General features: G+C 40.9%; 1 protein-coding gene across 1 annotated transcript in view; it reads left to right on the forward strand.

Moving 5' to 3' along the window:
• Positions 1–2,670: 2,670 nt before the first annotated feature.
• dop1a (DOP1 leucine zipper like protein A) overlaps positions 2,671–17,086 on the forward strand; it is a 156,802-nt gene continuing 142,386 nt past the window's right edge. The window contains 5 exon segments of the mRNA XM_034175420.1: positions 2,671–2,949; positions 5,368–5,443; positions 5,561–5,753; positions 8,180–8,361; positions 8,448–8,618. Of these exon segments, the coding sequence (XP_034031311.1) occupies positions 5,616–5,753; positions 8,180–8,361; positions 8,448–8,618 (491 nt within the window). The 5' untranslated portion in view covers positions 2,671–2,949; positions 5,368–5,443; positions 5,561–5,615.

Here is a 17,086-nt window from a genome sequence, read left to right on the forward strand (position 1 = left end):
CTCAATATCCTGTCCATGAATATTGCAAACAGGATTGGTGACAAGGCGCAGCCCTGGCGGAGGCCAGCCTCCACCAGAAACAAGTCGGACTTACTGCCGAGCACCTGAACACAGCTCTCTCTTTGTGAGTACAGAGATTGGATGGCCCAGAGAAGGGACCCCCTCACTCCATACTCCCGCAGCACGTCCCACAGTATCTCAAACAATCAATCAAAGTTTATTTCTATAGCCCTTTCCACAGCTTTTCCACAGCCCAGAGGGTGACCAAAGTGCTTCACAGTCAGACAAAAACATAAAGAATAACTTAAGACAAAAAGCTAATTTAAAACAGAAGCATCAATAAAAATATACATCCAAAATATTTACAGATAAGAACCAAATAAAATGTCAGAGCGCTGCTGGTTGTGCAAAATCCATTCAAAAAAGGAAGGTTTTTTAATTTAGATTTAAAAAGACTCAGGTCAGTGGTGGTGCAGATTTCGGAGGGGATCTTGTTCCACAGTCTGGGTGCAGACACAGAGAAAGACTGGTCTCCCCAGTGGCAGTATCTGGACCTTGAAACCTCTAGTGCATGCATACTGGTTAGATGATCTCAGAACTTTGTTTTGGTCTAGATGTGTCAGCAGCTCGGCTAAGTATGGTGGGGGTAAACCATTCAGAGCTTTAAAAACAAACATAAGAATTTTAAAATCGTTTCTAGCCAGAACTGGAAGCCAGTGCAGAGTGTAGAGGACTGGGGTGATGTGGTCACGTCTATGCGTGTTAGTTAGCAGATGTGCTGCAGCATTTTGAACAGGTGAAGCTGACTAAGGGAAGACTGGGAGACTCCAACATAAAGCCCATTGCAATAGTCCAACCAAGAACTAATAAAAGCATGAATGGCTTTTTCCAGATCTACACAATTTAAAAAAGGCTTCACTTTCGCTAAAAGCCGTAGTTGATAAAAGCTTAATTTGACAACAGAATCAATTTGTTTGTCGAAATTAAAACCACAAACCCTAAACAGAAGCCCCGTGTACACCGCCAACCTGTTCACATTTCTAACCGTTTTTCCCCACTCGGCGACACACCCGCCGAGGATCAAACTCTGGTTATTGGCAACTCTGTTTTGAGAAATGTGAAGTTAGCGACACCAGCAACCATAGTCAATTGTCTTCCGGGGGCCAGAGCAGGCGACATTGAAGGAAATTTGAAACTGCTGGCTAAGGCTAAGCGTAAATTTGGTAAGATTGTAATTCATGTCGGCAGTAATGACACCCGGTTACGCCAATCGGAGGTCACTAAAATTAACATTGAATCGGTGTGTAACTTTGCAAAAACAATGTCGGACTCTGTAGTTTTCTATGGGCCCCTCCCCAATCGGACCGGGAGTGACATGTTTAGCCGCATGTTCTCCTTGAATTGCTGGCTGTCTGAGTGGTGTCCAAAAAATGAGGTGGGCTTCATAGATAATTGGCAAAGCTTCTGGGGAAAACCTGGTCTTGTTAGGAGAGACGGCATCCATCCCACTTTGGATGGAGCAGCTCTCATTTCTAGAAATCTGGCCAATTTTCTTAAATCCTCCAAACCGTGACTATCCAGGGTTTGGACCAGGAAGCAGAGTTGTAGTCTTACACATATTGCTCACGTCAGTTGTTGAGTCATAACTGTGGCAGAGACAAACCCTCCAGTGTCAGTCGTGGCATTCCGCTTCACCAGGACAACGCACCAGTCTACACCAGCCAGGTTACTATGGATGCTGTGCGCGAGTGTGGCTATGAACTTCTTCCTCACAGACCTTATTCTCCAGACGTAGGCCCTAGTGACTTCCACCTGTTTCCCAGGCTGAAAAAATACCTTCAGGGCCAGAGATTTGAGGATGACGATGAGCTGACTGCTGCAGCGGAGAGCTGGTTAGGGGACCAAGATGTTGAGTTCTACCGAGCGGGTATTGATGACTAGCAAACTAAATGGAACAAGTGTATGGAGTTGGAAGGGGACTATGTTGAAAAATAAAACATTATAAATCCAAATATTTTGCTCTTTCTGTTTGAGGCTCAAAACTTTTTGATATCCCTTTGTGTATCAAAGGAGAACTGCACATAAAACTTTTTTTTGCAATTAGTGGTGGGTCAAGTCTCAATATGACTGGACTATTATTATTATTATTATTATTATTATTATTATTATTATTATTATTATATTTTTCTGACAACTATAAGCAAGAAAATGATGATAGAAATATCTTGGGTTCATACTGTGTGCAATGAAATAAAATTTAAAATAAACGCAAGAATCACTGTTCTGTGTTTATTTGTTTGCTTCTGATTAATTCAGTGCATGTTTATTCCATTAGAAACCCATTCAAAATGCATAATGTCAGTGAAACTGTGATTTGGAACTATGACTCTACTCGTACGAACTGCACTCGGAGTGGCTCCGTGGTGTCGTTGAAGCGGCGAAACGTGACACCAGCACTTGCTCCCAGACTTCACTTGGTGCAAATCAAGAACTTTCAAAATGACTGAAATTCTGAATGCATTTTTGTCTCGCAAATTGTTTTTAAATTTTATTTTGAAATCGAAAATATACATTTGGCAACTGCTTCCGTGTAGTTTTGGTGCACTTCCGTCACGGAAGCGCAGTCGGACGTTAACCTACAGCTCGTAATCTGCAGGGCGGAAGCTGTTTGCAGCTCCTAATGTATCCCTCCCGAGCTGCTTTTTTTTTTTTTTTTTTACACACAGCGGATACACACGCAGAGAAATAAACTCATGCAGGATTTAAGCGACAGCCGTCATCTTCCACAGTTTGGTTGCTGACAGAGCCGAGGTGAATGAAGCCCGTCGGGCCCTGCTTCATCCGTCAGCTCCGTTTGTTTTCTTTATTCCTGACTGTCGGTGTTTTATTCTTCACGTCGGTCTCGGGGTTAGATGACAGGTACCAGCAGGTGCCGTCCCGAAGCAGCAGGTGGGATTTTATGTCGCAGTCTGGAATGTTTTTGTTATTGAAGCGCTTTGACAGCTGAAACTAGCTGAGGTATTGAAACCTGTTTTACACGCCAGCCAACTGGAGCGAACTATTTCATTAAAATTTATCTGCAGTGTATGCGTTTGATTAATATTTATAATGTTGAGCTTCATTAGGGACAGGGGTCTTTTTGTTTAGCGGTGTTGTTACATCTTGTACCGGTGTTTCGAAGCGTGTGTCGAACAGAGCAACTGCTGGTGAAACTTCATTTGCGACAGTGACGTCATGCGGTTAAAAGTTTAAAGGGGCCGTGAAGACGGTCATACTCATCTTTGACCTCCCAAGTGTCTCTGTTTAGTGTTTAAAAGCTCCCCAAGTGATGTAGTGAGATTATTTTTACCTCCGCCAAGGAGGTTATGTTTTCGGTCATGTTTGTTTGTTTGTCTGTTTGTCAGCAGGATAACTCAAAAGGTTTTCAACGGATTTTGATGAAATTTTGTGGTGTGGTTGGAAATGACAAGAGGAACAAGTTGATTAAATTTTAGTGGTGATCCGGATCCTGATGCTAACGCGTTAGCATGTCTATGGCATTTTCAATGTTAAAAGTTAGCATTAAGCAGTTGCAGCTGTCATCACGTTCGGGTGCATTTGTTTTCAAATTGTAATATTTCTTAAATTTATTTTTGTTTATATATTAATAATCTAATGATTATTATATACAATTTTAGAGAAAGAGACAAAAAGAAATAGATCATTGTGCCAAGGAGGGAATCTCTCTAGGGTCAGTGACCCTATGGCCTTGTTTAGAGAAGTGTTTCATAAATGTTAAAAAATTCATATATTTGCAGTTTAGTTGAATAATAAATTAAATTTTGTCTCTTATTTGTTTTTGTCTATAAGCACATGTAATATCAATATCAGTGCTCAGATGACAGTAGCTTCTGGGAAAGGTGCAAGTTGCAATAAACTGTGATGCCAAGCGCTAAGGATACATGCTATCCAGTCACAGCAGATGAAACTTTTTTACTACTGAGCAAACATCATTGTTAGATTTTTTTTTTTTAGGTTCAATGATTCCACGGCATGTAGATCTTATGGCGTCAGTGACCCCATGGCCTTGGCGGAGGTTTGCACTCTGAGTGCTTCTAGTTATTGTTTAAAATAAAACGTTTGGATATTTTAAGAGTACTTGCGGTTCCAGACCATCATGGCGTTGTGCACTTTTGAGAATCTTGCACAGTAACACCATTTTAATATAGTCTTGGCCCCATTTGTTAATAGTTCAGATTTGAAAAATGCATGGAACCAATTAATAAAACAGAGGAAAGTAGCAAATCCTCAAATTTGCAAAATGAGGTGATGGAGTCCAAGTGGTTGCAGGTCCTCCCCACTGCCAGCAGTTATTTGTTTTTACTTTGCTTTACATCATCACATGATGTCATTGAGGTCAGTCACCTGATACTTTGTTAGCCTCAGGAATTTTGCAGGAAAGTTTATGCAGAAAAGCATGTCCTCAGCTTTGGTCATTAATATTTTGGACGATGACCTTTGAGCTTGGTCCTGTGATGTTGACATGACCTGAGGTGCAAGAAGATGCCCCGCTGAGTTATTTCCATTAAATTTAATTGAAATTGCTCTCTGCGTTTTCACAATTTCATCTCAGATAGCAGATGTTAACCCCTGATTCTAACCTTAAAGTTTGACCTTTGACCTTGACGTCACCTTTGTTGGAAGAGGATGGTCCACTGACTTTATCTACCAAGTTTAATTGAAATTGCTGTTTGCTTTTTGAAGCTATTGCCATAGACGGTATGATTTGATCTTGACTTGATATTTGACCTATGGCTTTGTCATGACCTTTATTGGAAGGGGACAGTTAACAGCCAAGTCTGATTGAATCTGCTCTATGTGTTCATTAGAAACCACTGTGGACAGAGAGACAAGGCCATTACAGTAGCGTCTCTGTGCTTTGCAGTGAAGTTAATCAATGTTTTTCCTTGGTAAATGTTTTCGGTAGTTAGCCTGCTATCAAAATAGTCGTAATTTTCCATCTGTTGAAGAATCAGTTTGTCGGGTCTCCTTACGTTTAAAAATCCATAAGAAAGCAGTCGTTTAAACAGGATTTCTTTGCTGTAGTTTGTCGGTCTGAATGAGGGTCCAAATCAGACGTGTGTTTCTGTCGGCCACATGGACTCGTCTCCATCACCGTTTGGGAACGAGAGCCCATTTAAAGATGAGACTGACCATGTGACTCAGCCTCTCTGTTCTGTTCACCACCTCCAGAAATTTGCTGCTGGATCTTCATTCCTTCACAAAACTGAATGGTTTTGTCACCGAGCAGTTCAGAATTAACTGCGATGCTGAAGTTTGTGACAGGCACTGCCTGTTGATGCCGACTCTGCTCTGTTTTGTTTCCAGCTTGCACTTTTCAACTCGTGTGAAATAAGCCCCAGGATGCCCGTCGCCTTACATTGTGCCCAAACATAGAACAGAGGTAGTCCTGCGGCTCCTCCTGATTTATATAATTGATTCTTAACTGATTTAGAGATGGATATTTCTGTTGGTCCTCATTGTCTTCTCTTCCATCTCGTCTTGATTTTCTTCTTTCTAGGTGTGATGCATGTATGTGTGGCGTGTGCTTTACATTAACATAATCACCCAGGAGAATGAATGCAGAAGAAGTGGAGCTGCTGAGTGACTCCAAATACAGAAACTATGTGGCAGCTGTGGACAAAGCCCTCAAGAACTTTGAGTACTCCAGTGAGTGGGCAGACCTCATCTCAGCACTGGGCAAACTCAACAAGGTAATGACCAGAAGCATGTAAAGGTTGTTGCATACTGCCTCATACCTGTCACAAACCAGACGGCAAACCCCATTGCAGAGAACAATGATGATAATTGATGTTGGAGTTTATTTCAGAAACGAGGCTTGGGTCAAAAACACAGTAAAGCAGTCTTTGTGTCCAATCTGACAGGCTTTGTATAAGAAAGAGTCCAGGCTAGAGTATGGTACACAACAAAACAGGATATTTAGTAACAGTCTTACCAATGGTACAGCAGGAGGGACAACCAGGAAGCAAGTAGTTGATGAGTAACAGCAGCAACAGTCCAAAATAGCAGCATTGCCCGAATGTCACTAGGTGAAATCAGTGGTCAGCATTCGTAGCAAAGGTCAAAGTACCAGAATCAGTGGACCATGTATAATACTCACTAGGAACACTGGGAACACAAAGGGAACATGAAAAAAGTGGGATAAAAGCACGGCGATCAGGCAGGGGACACATGAAAAAGGATGATCATCAACGTATTAAGAGCAAAAGTGTGTGAGCGCAAGAGCTTGGAGAATTAAAACCTGGAGAGAACGGTGCACAAGGAAAAAAAGACAACAAATACCAACAGAGTGCCAGAATCACAAGGAGACCAACATGAAGCTGTGGTCACTGAGGCGGCGTGAGAAAGGACACAAAAGGCATGGATACAAAACACAGAGGTGCGAGGGAATAAAATTTGATATGTGTTTTCCAACTGATTTTTCTAGTCCTGGTAAGGGCAAAACTCCTAGAGGAGTGATTTTTTTAATCTCACTTGATTGTCTGGAATAGCCCCAGACTGCATATCAGAGCATCTAGAATTAAAACATTTTGGGGTTTCAGCTGTTTTTGTTTTTCGCCACTTTCATCCCTGAAAATGAAAGCGGTGAGAGGACATCAAACTGAAAGTAAACCAGAGAGACACCTGTACTTTGTTTTGTGCATGGTGCGAAAGGAAACACACCTATCTGTAGGAGTGGTTTAAGAAAAAATGTAATAATGAGGGCTCGAGGTGGAGGATGAGAAATACAACATACAGGTGCAGAGGAAAATACAATTCAGATTCTTTATTGACATTGTAACAAGCACAATGAAAGGTAAGATGCAGCCTTTCAGTGCAAATATAAAGCTGAATAAACCACACGCAGACTTAAAAGGTCTGGAGAATAAAAAAAAATAAGTTAACAGAATGAAAAAGAGCAAATGTTAAAAAAGAGAAAGAAGTATATAGTCACAAAAATGAGATTTTACATATGTATGTATATGTATATGTATATATGTATATGTGTATATATATATATATATATATATATATATATATATATATATATATAAAGAGAAAAGTATGTGTAAAACTGTGGCTATTGCACATAAACAAACATTGCACTCATTTCAAGTGTGGCATGTGACCTGGCTGTGTGTTGGTACCAAAGAATTGAGAACCCTTACATGAATGCACATTTGAACTAGAAGCACTCAGAGTGCAAACCTCCGCCAAGGCGAAGGGGTCACTGATGCCATAACATCTACACGCCGTGGAATCATTGAACCTAAAAAAGTCTAACAATGATGTTTGCTCAGTAGTAAAAAAGTTTCATCTGCTGTGACTGGATAGCATGTATCCTTAGCGCTTGGCATCACAGTTTATTGCAACTTGCACCTTTCCCAGAAGCTACTGTCATCTGAGCACTGATATTGATATTGCATGTGCTTATAGACAAAAACAAATAAGACACAAAATTCAATTTATTATTCAACTAAACTGCAAATATATGAATTTTTTTTAACATTTATGAAACCCTTCTCTAAACAAGGCCATAGGGTCACTGACCCTAAAGCGATTCCCTCCTTGGCACAGTGATCTATTTCTTTTTGTCTCTCTCTAAAATTGTATATAATAATCATTAGATTATTAATATATAAACAATAAACAAAAATAAATTTACGAAATATTGCAATTTGAAAACAAATGCACCTGAACGTGATGACAGCTGCAACTGCTTAATGCTAACTTATAACATTGAAAATGCTGTAGACATGCTAACGCATTAGCATCGTGATCCGGATCACCACTAAAATTGAATCACTTGTTCCTCTTGTCATTTCCAACCACTCCACAAAATTTAATCAAAATCTGTTCAAAACTTTTTGAGTTATCCTGCTGACAGACAGATAAACAAACAAACATGACCGAAAACATAACCTCCTTGGCGGAGGTAATGAAGATGACCAGAGATTTACGTTCTGTGTAGAGCAAGTCAGTATTTATGTGTCTTTATCTGCTAAGCCATAGAGTAATAAATCACACTGGTAAATGTCATTTGTTTAAAAAAATGGGTGAAGATCTGTGACACAATGTTGTACTTTTTTTGACAGCTGAATTGCACATATTCCAATTATGGTTGCATTTATTTTCTCAGGTATTGCAGAACAATGCAAAATACCAAGTGGTTCCCAAAAAGTTGACTATAGGCAAAAGGTTGGCCCAGTGCCTCCACCCTGCCCTGCCCAGCGGGGTCCACCGCAAGGCCTTGGAGACCTATGAGATCATCTTCAAGATCATTGGCCACAAGAGGCTGGCCAAAGACCTTTTCCTTTACAGGTATCCTGTGCTGTGACTAATAGTTGCTCAGCCCGGTTTTCAACTACTGAAAAATGTGCTGAACCATATGTTCTTCATTCCTGCAGCTCTGGGCTCTTCCCTTTACTCTCCAATGCTGCTATGTCTGTGAAGCCTGTGCTGCTGGGGCTCTATGAAACCTACTACCTGCCACTTGGGAAAACTCTGAAACCAGGCCTGCAGGGGCTGTTGACTGGAGTTCTTCCTGGTCTGGAGGAGGGCTCCGAGTACTATGACAGGTAGGGAAAGCAAAACTGCTGGGAAATGATAATGTGTTTCTCTGATCAGAGTGTGATATGTAATGAAATTAACTGCAGATTGTATGAATGATATGAGTTACGTTAGTCACTGCAGCAGGTATCTCGTAGCTGAGACAGAGCACTGAAGACGGTTGCTCATGACGTGACAGCGTGACAGTTTGAGCAGTTTTAAAGCAGGTGCCGTATTTCTCGTATGGCGTCATAAGATGCATTATGTGGTATTACACAGATGTCATTACAAGCAGAAAGCTCGATCAGGGGAGAAGGGCCTTAGTCAGGGAGGTGACTAAGAACCCGATGGTCATGAGTGGAGAAGCTTCCAGAAGGACAACCATCTCTGCAGCAGTCCACCAATCAGGCCTGTATGGTAGAGTGGCCAGACGGAAGCCACTCCTTAGGGTCATTCCACTGCAGTATTGTATCACTTCCTGTTCCGGAGCACAGCGGTGTTTTGCTGTATATGTTAGCTGTTTAATCTGCACAGTTAGATTGATCTAGTTACCTAGATAACTATTTGTTTCACAGTGTTATCTTCACGTGCCTTAACTAAAGCACTCCCTCTGCTGAATCACCTCTAAATTATTTACACGTTATTCACTTTGCATGTTTTTAGGAATCCGCTAGCTTAGCGCAGCTACTAGCTCTTAGCCGGTTTAGCATGGCGGCTTCTCCTGTGTCTCCCGCACTTTTCTGCTCTGGGTGTGAAATGTTTAGTTATTCCTCGGCCTCCTTTAGCAGTAATGGTACTTGTAATAAGTGTAGCTTATTCGTAGCTTTGGAGGCCAGGCTGGGCGAATTGGAGACTCTGCTCCGCACCGTGGAAAATTCTACAGCTAGCCAGGCCCCTGTAGTCGGTGCGGACCAAGGTAGCTTAGCCGCCGTTAGTTTCCCTCTGGCAGATCCCAAGCAGCCGGGAAAGCAGGCCGACTGGGTGACTGTGAGGAGGAAGCGTAGCCCTAAACAGAAGCCCCGTGTACACCGCCAACCTGTTCACATTTCTAACCGTTTTTCCCCACTCGGCGACACACCCGCCGAGGATCAAACTCTGGTTATTGGCAACTCTGTTTTGAGAAATGTGAAGTTAGCGACACCAGCAACCATAGTCAATTGTCTTCCGGGGGCCAGAGCAGGCGACATTGAAGGAAATTTGAAACTGCTGGCTAAGGCTAAGCGTAAATTTGGTAAGATTGTAATTCATGTCGGCAGTAATGACACCCGGTTACGCCAATCGGAGGTCACTAAAATTAACATTGAATCGGTGTGTAACTTTGCAAAAACAATGTCGGACTCTGTAGTTTTCTCTGGGCCCCTCCCCAATCGGACCGGGAGTGACATGTTTAGCCGCATGTTCTCCTTGAATTGCTGGCTGTCTGAGTGGTGTCCAAAAAATGAGGTGGGCTTCATAGATAATTGGCAAAGCTTCTGGGGAAAACCTGGTCTTGTTAGGAGAGACGGCATCCATCCCACTTTGGATGGAGCAGCTCTCATTTCTAGAAATCTGGCCAATTTTCTTAAATCCTCCAAACCGTGACTATCCAGGGTTTGGACCAGGAAGCAGAGTTGTAGTCTTACACACCTCTCTGCAGCTTCTCTCCCCCTGCCATCCCCTCATTACCCCATCCCCGTAGAGACGGTGCCTGCTCCCAGACCACCAATAACCAGCAAAAATCTATTTAAGCATAAAAATTCAAAAAGAAAAAATAATATAGCACCTTCAACTGCACCACAGACTAAAACAGTTAAATGTGGTCTATTAAACATTAGGTCTCTCTCTTCTAAGGCCCTGTTAGTAAATGATATAATAATTGATCAACATATTGATTTATTCTGCCTTACAGAAACCTGGTTACAGCAGGATGAATATGTTAGTTTAAATGAGTCAACACCCCCGAGTCACACTAACTGTCAGAATGCTCGTAGCACGGGCCGGGGCGGAAGATTAGCAGCAATCTTCCATTCCAGCTTATTAATTAATCAAAAACCCAGACAGAGCTTTAATTCATTTGAAAGCTTGACTCTTAGTCTTGTCCATCCAAATTGGAAGTCCCAAAAAACAGTTTTATTTGTTATTATCTATCGTCCACCTGGTCGTTACTGTGAGTTTCTCTGTGACTTTTCAGAACTTTTGTCTGACTTAGTGCTTAGCTGAAATAAGATAATTATAGTGGGCGATTTTAACATCCACACAGATGCTGAGAATGACAGCCTCAACACTGCATTTAATCTATTATTAGACTCAATTGGCTTTGCTCAAAATGTAAATGAGTCCACCCACCACTTTAATCATATCTTAGATCTTGTTCTGACTTATGGTATGGAAATTGAAGACTTAACAGTATTCCCTGAAAACTCCCTTCTGTCTGATCATTTCTTAATAACATTTACATTTACTCTGATGGACTACCCAGCAGTGGGGAATAAGTTTCATTACACTAGAAGTCTTTCAGAAAGCGCTGTAACTAGGTTTAAGGATATGATTCCTTCTTTATGTTCCCTAATGCCATATACCAACACAGTGCAGAGTAGCTACCTAAACTCTGTAAGTGAGATAGAGTATCTCGTCAATAGTTTTACATCCTCATTGAAGACAACTTTGGATGCTGTAGCTCCTCTGAAAAAGAGAGCTTTAAATCAGAAGTGCCTGACTCCGTGGTATAACTCACAAACTCGCAGCTTAAAGCTGGAGAGGAAATGGCGTCTCACTAATTTAGAAGATCTTCACTTAGCCTGGAAAAAGAGTCTGTTGCTCTATAAAAAAGCCCTCCGTAAAGCTAGGACATCTTACTACTCATCACTAATAGAAGAAAATAGGAACAACCCCAGGTTTCTTTTCAGCGCTGTAGCCAGGCTGACAAAGAGTCAGAGCTCTATTGAGCCGAGTATTCCTTTAACTTTAACTAGTAATGACTTCATGACTTTCTTTGCTAATAAAACTTTAACTATTAGAGAAAAAATTACTCATAACCATCCCAAAGACATATCGTTATCTTTGGCTGCTTTCAGTGATGCCGGTATTTGGTTAGATTCTTTCTCTCAGATTGTTCTGTCTGAGTTATTTTCATTAGTTACTTCACCCAAACCATCAACATGTCTATTAGACCCCATTCCTACCAGGCTGCTCAAGGAAGCCCTACCATTATTTAATGCTTCGATCTTAAATATGATCAATCTATCTTTATTAGTTGGCTATGTACCACAGGCTTTTAAGGTGGCAGTAATTAAACCATTACTTAAAAAGCCATCACTTGACCCAGCTATCTTAGCTAATTATAGGCCAATCTCCAACCTTCCTTTTCTCTCAAAAAGTCTTGAAAGGGTAGTTGTAAAACAGCTAACTAATCATCTGCAGAGGAATGGTCTATTTGAAGAGTTTCAGTCAGGTTTTAGAATTCATCATAGTACAGAAACAGCATTAGTGAAGGTTACAAATGATCTTCTTATGGCCTCAGACAGTGGACTCATCTCTGTGCTTGTTCTGTTAGACCTCAGTGCTGCTTTTGATACTGTTGACCATAAACTTTTATTACAGAGATTAGAGCATGCCATAGGTATTAAAGGCACTGCGCTGCGGTGGTTTGAATCATATTTATCTAATAGATTACAATTTGTTCATGTAAATGGGGAATCCTCTTCACAGACTAAGGTTAATTATGGAGTTCCACAAGGTTCTGTGCTAGGACCAATTTTATTCACTTTATACATGCTTCCCTTAGGCAGTATTATTAGACGGCATTGCTTAAATTTTCATTGTTACGCAGATGATACCCAGCTTTATCTATCCATGAAGCCAGAGGACACACACCAATTAGCTAAACTGCAGGATTGTCTTACAGACATAAGGACATGGATGACCTCTAATTTCCTGCTTTTAAACTCAGATAAAACTGAAGTTATTGTACTTGGCCCCACAAATCTTAGAAACATGGTGTCTAACCAGATCCTTACTCTGGATGGCATTACCCTGACCTCTAGTAATACTGTGAGAAATCTTGGAGTCATTTTTGATCAGGATATGTCATTCAAAGCGCATATTAAACAAATATGTAAGACTGCTTTTTTGCATTTAAGCAATATCTCTAAAATTAGAAAGGTATTGTCTCAGAGTGATGCTGAAAAACTAATTCATGCATTTATTTCCTCTAGGCTGGACTATTGTAATTCATTATTATCAGGTTGTCCTAAAAGTTCCCTGAAAAGCCTTCAGTTAATTCAAAATGCTGCAGCTAGAGTACTGACGGGGAGTAGAAGGAGAGAGCATATCTCACCCATATTGGCCTCTCTTCATTGGCTTCCTGTTAATTGTAGAATAGAATTTAAAATTCTTCTTCTTACTTATAAGGTTTTGAATAATCAGGTCCCTTCTTATCTTAGGGACCTCATAGTACCATATCACCCCAATAGAGCGCTTCGCTCTCAGACTGCAGGCTTACTTGTAGTTCCTAGGGTTTGTAAGAGTAGAATGGGAGGCAGAGCCTTCAGCTTTCAGGCTCCTCTCCTGTGGAACCAGCTCCCAATTCAGATCAGGGAGACAGACACCCTCTCTACTTTTAAGATTAGGCTTAAAACTTTCCTTTTTGCTAAAGCTTATAGTTAGGGCTGGATCAGGTGACCCTGAACCATCCCTTAGTTATGCTGCTATAGACTTAGACTGCTGGGGCGTTCCCATAATGCACTGAGTGTTTCTTTCTCTTTTTGCTCTGTATGCACCACTCTGCATTTAATCATTAGTGATTGATCTCTGCTCCCCTCCACAGCATGTCTTTTTCCTGGTTCTCTCCCTCAGCCCCAACCAGTCCCAGCAGAAGACTGCCCCTCCCTGAGCCTGGTTCTGCTGGAGGTTTCTTCCTGTTAAAAAGGAGTTTTTCCTTCCCACTGTCGCCACGTGCTTGCTCACAGGGGGTCGTTTTGACCATTGGGGTTTTTACATAATTATTGTATGGCCTTGCCTTACAATATAAAGCGCCTTGGGGCAACTGTTGTGATTTGGCGCTATATAAATAAAATTGATTGATTGATTGATTGATTCCATATGAAAAGACCAAGGCTTCCAGTTTCATGGTCTCAGAATTGCTCTGTTTTTTTTATATTTTGTGGTATGAGGTGTAAGATGAAGCTTGCACTTCGTTCCAGTTAAATATCTCCACCCATCCTGATTTTATAGGCTGTTGAAAAAGGGGGCATGGCAACGTTAACCCTTTGTTATTGGTTGGTAAGCATTTTTAAGAGGCTCTAACTCAAAAACTAAATAAGATATCAATTTGATTTTTTCAGAATGTATTGACTCTCTCTTAAACTCTCAGGAAAAAAATGATTTTTACAAACATTAACCCTCCACTGGCCACACAGGATCAAGGTGAAAATTGAAATTTGAACGGTACTGAAGCAAAATCAGCCAAATATAGGCTCAATTTTCTCACATACCATTGAAGATAGTGCTTTTGCGTTTATTTTTCTGGAAAGCACATGCCAGGGGCTTCCAAAGGAAGTGAACTCCAGACTGATGCTGTTATTTATTTCAGAGCAATGTTAGCCCTTTTCAGCCTTTGTTGCCGGGCGGGGCACTTTTGGATCCTCTTTTTCACCATGTGGGTATCTTCTGATTTTCAAAAACTTTGTATCATCTAAAAGCCCTTGATATGCGCTGCTAGAAAAATTACCCACTGATATAAAACAAACACCCCTACACATAGAATTAAAGTCCTCTTTTCAGGGTATATCACAGTTTTTGCATATATTCTAATGTACAGTTGTATGTACATAAATGTACACAATACACAGGTTTGAAAAACTATAAAACCATACCCATGCCTCCCACGGAATGTCCTTCTTTTCAGGCACTTTCCCACATTTGATAGTCTGTGACGGTGTTGAAAATGTTGCTTCATTTTTAAATGGCAAAGGCCGTGTGTATGCAGGGACTATGACATCTTCTTGGATGAGCTAAAGATGAAAGTGGATGCTGCATCAACAAGAGTAAAGATACAACTGCTTACATGTGCTCCTGTTTCCTGGAGTAGGAAACAGATTGTGAGCAGGTTTGGTGTTACAAAGTATGTTGCAAGAAATGCTGTAAAAATGCGGAAACAGAATGGAATTCTTCCTGACTTAGTCAATAAAACTGGCAGTCAGCAAATAGCTTTAGAAACAGTTAACAAGGTCTTGGCTTTCTATGAAAATGACCAATTTACTAGAATGCTACCAGGGGCAAAAGATTTTGTAAATGTGAAAGATTTGAATGGGGAGAAGCAGCGGGTGCAGAAAAGACTTATTTTGTTGAACTTAAATGAATTGTACATTCAGTTTAAAAAGCAGTACCCTGATGATAAGATAGGCTTGTCCAAATTTTGTGAATTGAGACCCAAGAAAAGTGTTACTGTTGGTGCAAAGGGGAACCACTCAGTATGTGTTTGTACTATACACCAAAATGTCAAATTAATGTTAGCAAGCTTGCCAGGTGATAAAATTGATTATCATGAGTTGATGTCAAAGATGGTCTGTTCAATGCAGTCAAAAACGTGCATGCTTCAGGGCTTGAGGAAATTAGATTCAAGCAATGTGTTACCGTTGACAGAACAACTATTGTAGAGCATGTTCTTGATTGTCAGGCCTACACTGAGAAGTTGGCTTCCATGGTTGATAAACTAACCACCCATCACTTTATTGCTAAGAATCAGGGGGCTTTTCTGGAAAAGCTAAAAACTAACGTGGGGGAAGATGAATGCATCATTCTGCTTGACTTTGCTGAGAATTACTCATTTGTAGTACAGGATGCAGCACAGGGTTACCACTGGGATAATTCCCAAGCAAGCCTGCATCCCTTTACTGTGTACTACAAGTTGAATGATTCCCTGCATTGTCAAAGCATATGTGTAATCAGCAGTCACTTGCAACACGACACAATTGCAGTTCATTATTTCCTCACTCAGGTTGTGCCCCTGATCAAAACAGGTATCCCGACAACTTTAAGCAAAGCATATTACTTCAGCGATGGGGCAGCCTCCCAATATAAAAATTTCAGGAACTTTTGCAACCTTCTCCATCACAAGGAAGACTTTGGCATGGAAGCAGAATGGCATTTTTTTGCCATTTCTCATCGAAAGAGTCCTTGCGATGGAATAGGGGTACAATCAAGCGGGAGGCAGCCAGGCACAGTATGAAAGCAATTGCTTCGGGTCATATTCTTACTCCCCATGACTTATTTGAGTGGGCTCACGCAAATATCAAGGGGGTTGAGACAATTTTTGTTGAGAGTGAGGATGTTCAGAAGCACTCAAAGCAGCAGCGGAAGAGATTTGAGGGGGCTAAGAAAGTTCTGGGTACCAGGGATAACCACTGTTTCAGTGTAACTAGGAATGGTACCATTCTCGTCAAACGTTTGTCGGGTGAAGGGGAGGTCGGATTTGAGTGCGGTACCCCTATACCTGAGCCTCCAAAACTGGCAGACTGTATCCCTGGTCATTATGTGGCCTGCTTGTATGATGGCCATTGTTGGTTGGCAAATATCATTGAGCAATCTCAAGAGAATGACAATGTCAAAGTTTCATTTATGCACCCAAATGGACCAGCCTCAAATTTCCACTGGCCTCGTAGGATGGACGAATGTTGGGTACCTTTGACTCACATTCTCTTGATGGATGCTCCAGACACCATTGGACTTGGAAGGAACTATGTTTTATCTAGTCAAGAAGCTTCCAGAGTGCAGGCATGGTTTGACAGCCTGAAGTTGGCAACAGAGTAGAAGTCAATATTTACAGAGTAGCCTGGCAAAATTGTGGGCTTTTTTTGTCCAGAACCAGAGGTACAAGGGTTGATTGTGAATAACAGAATGCATTAGGATGTTAACATAATTAGTTAGTTCAAGGTTTACATATTTTATATTTAAAAAAAATGAAAAAGAGCTGTTGTACATGTATTATTTATGCATTTTAGGTAACTATGCACCATAACTCCTATGTACAACCCCTGGCAAAAATTATGGAATCACCGGCCTCAGAGGATGTTCATTCAGTTGTTTAATTTTGTAAAAAAAAAGCAGATCACAGACATGACACAAAACTAAAGTCATTTCAAATGGCAACTTTCTGGCTTTAAGAAACACTATAAGAAATCAGGAAAAAAAATTGTGGCAGTCAGTAACAGTTACTTTTTTAGACCAAGCAGAGGGAAAAAATATGGAATCACTTAATTCTGAGGAAAAAAATATGGAATCACCCTGTAAATTTTCATCCCCCAAACTAACACCTGCATCAAATCAGATCTGCTCATTGACATTAACCCTATGCCATGACATTGACCCCATGTGTCTTTTTGCAAGGAATGTTTTTGCAGTTTTTGCTCTATGGCAAGATGCATTATCATCTTGAAAAATGATTTAATCATCCCCAAACATCCTTTCAATTGTCCAAAATATCAACATAAACTTGTGCATTTATTGATGATGTAATGAC

This window comes from Thalassophryne amazonica, chromosome 7 (assembly GCF_902500255.1).
Source record: "Thalassophryne amazonica chromosome 7, fThaAma1.1, whole genome shotgun sequence".
Lineage (NCBI taxonomy): Eukaryota > Metazoa > Chordata > Actinopteri > Batrachoidiformes > Batrachoididae > Thalassophryne > Thalassophryne amazonica.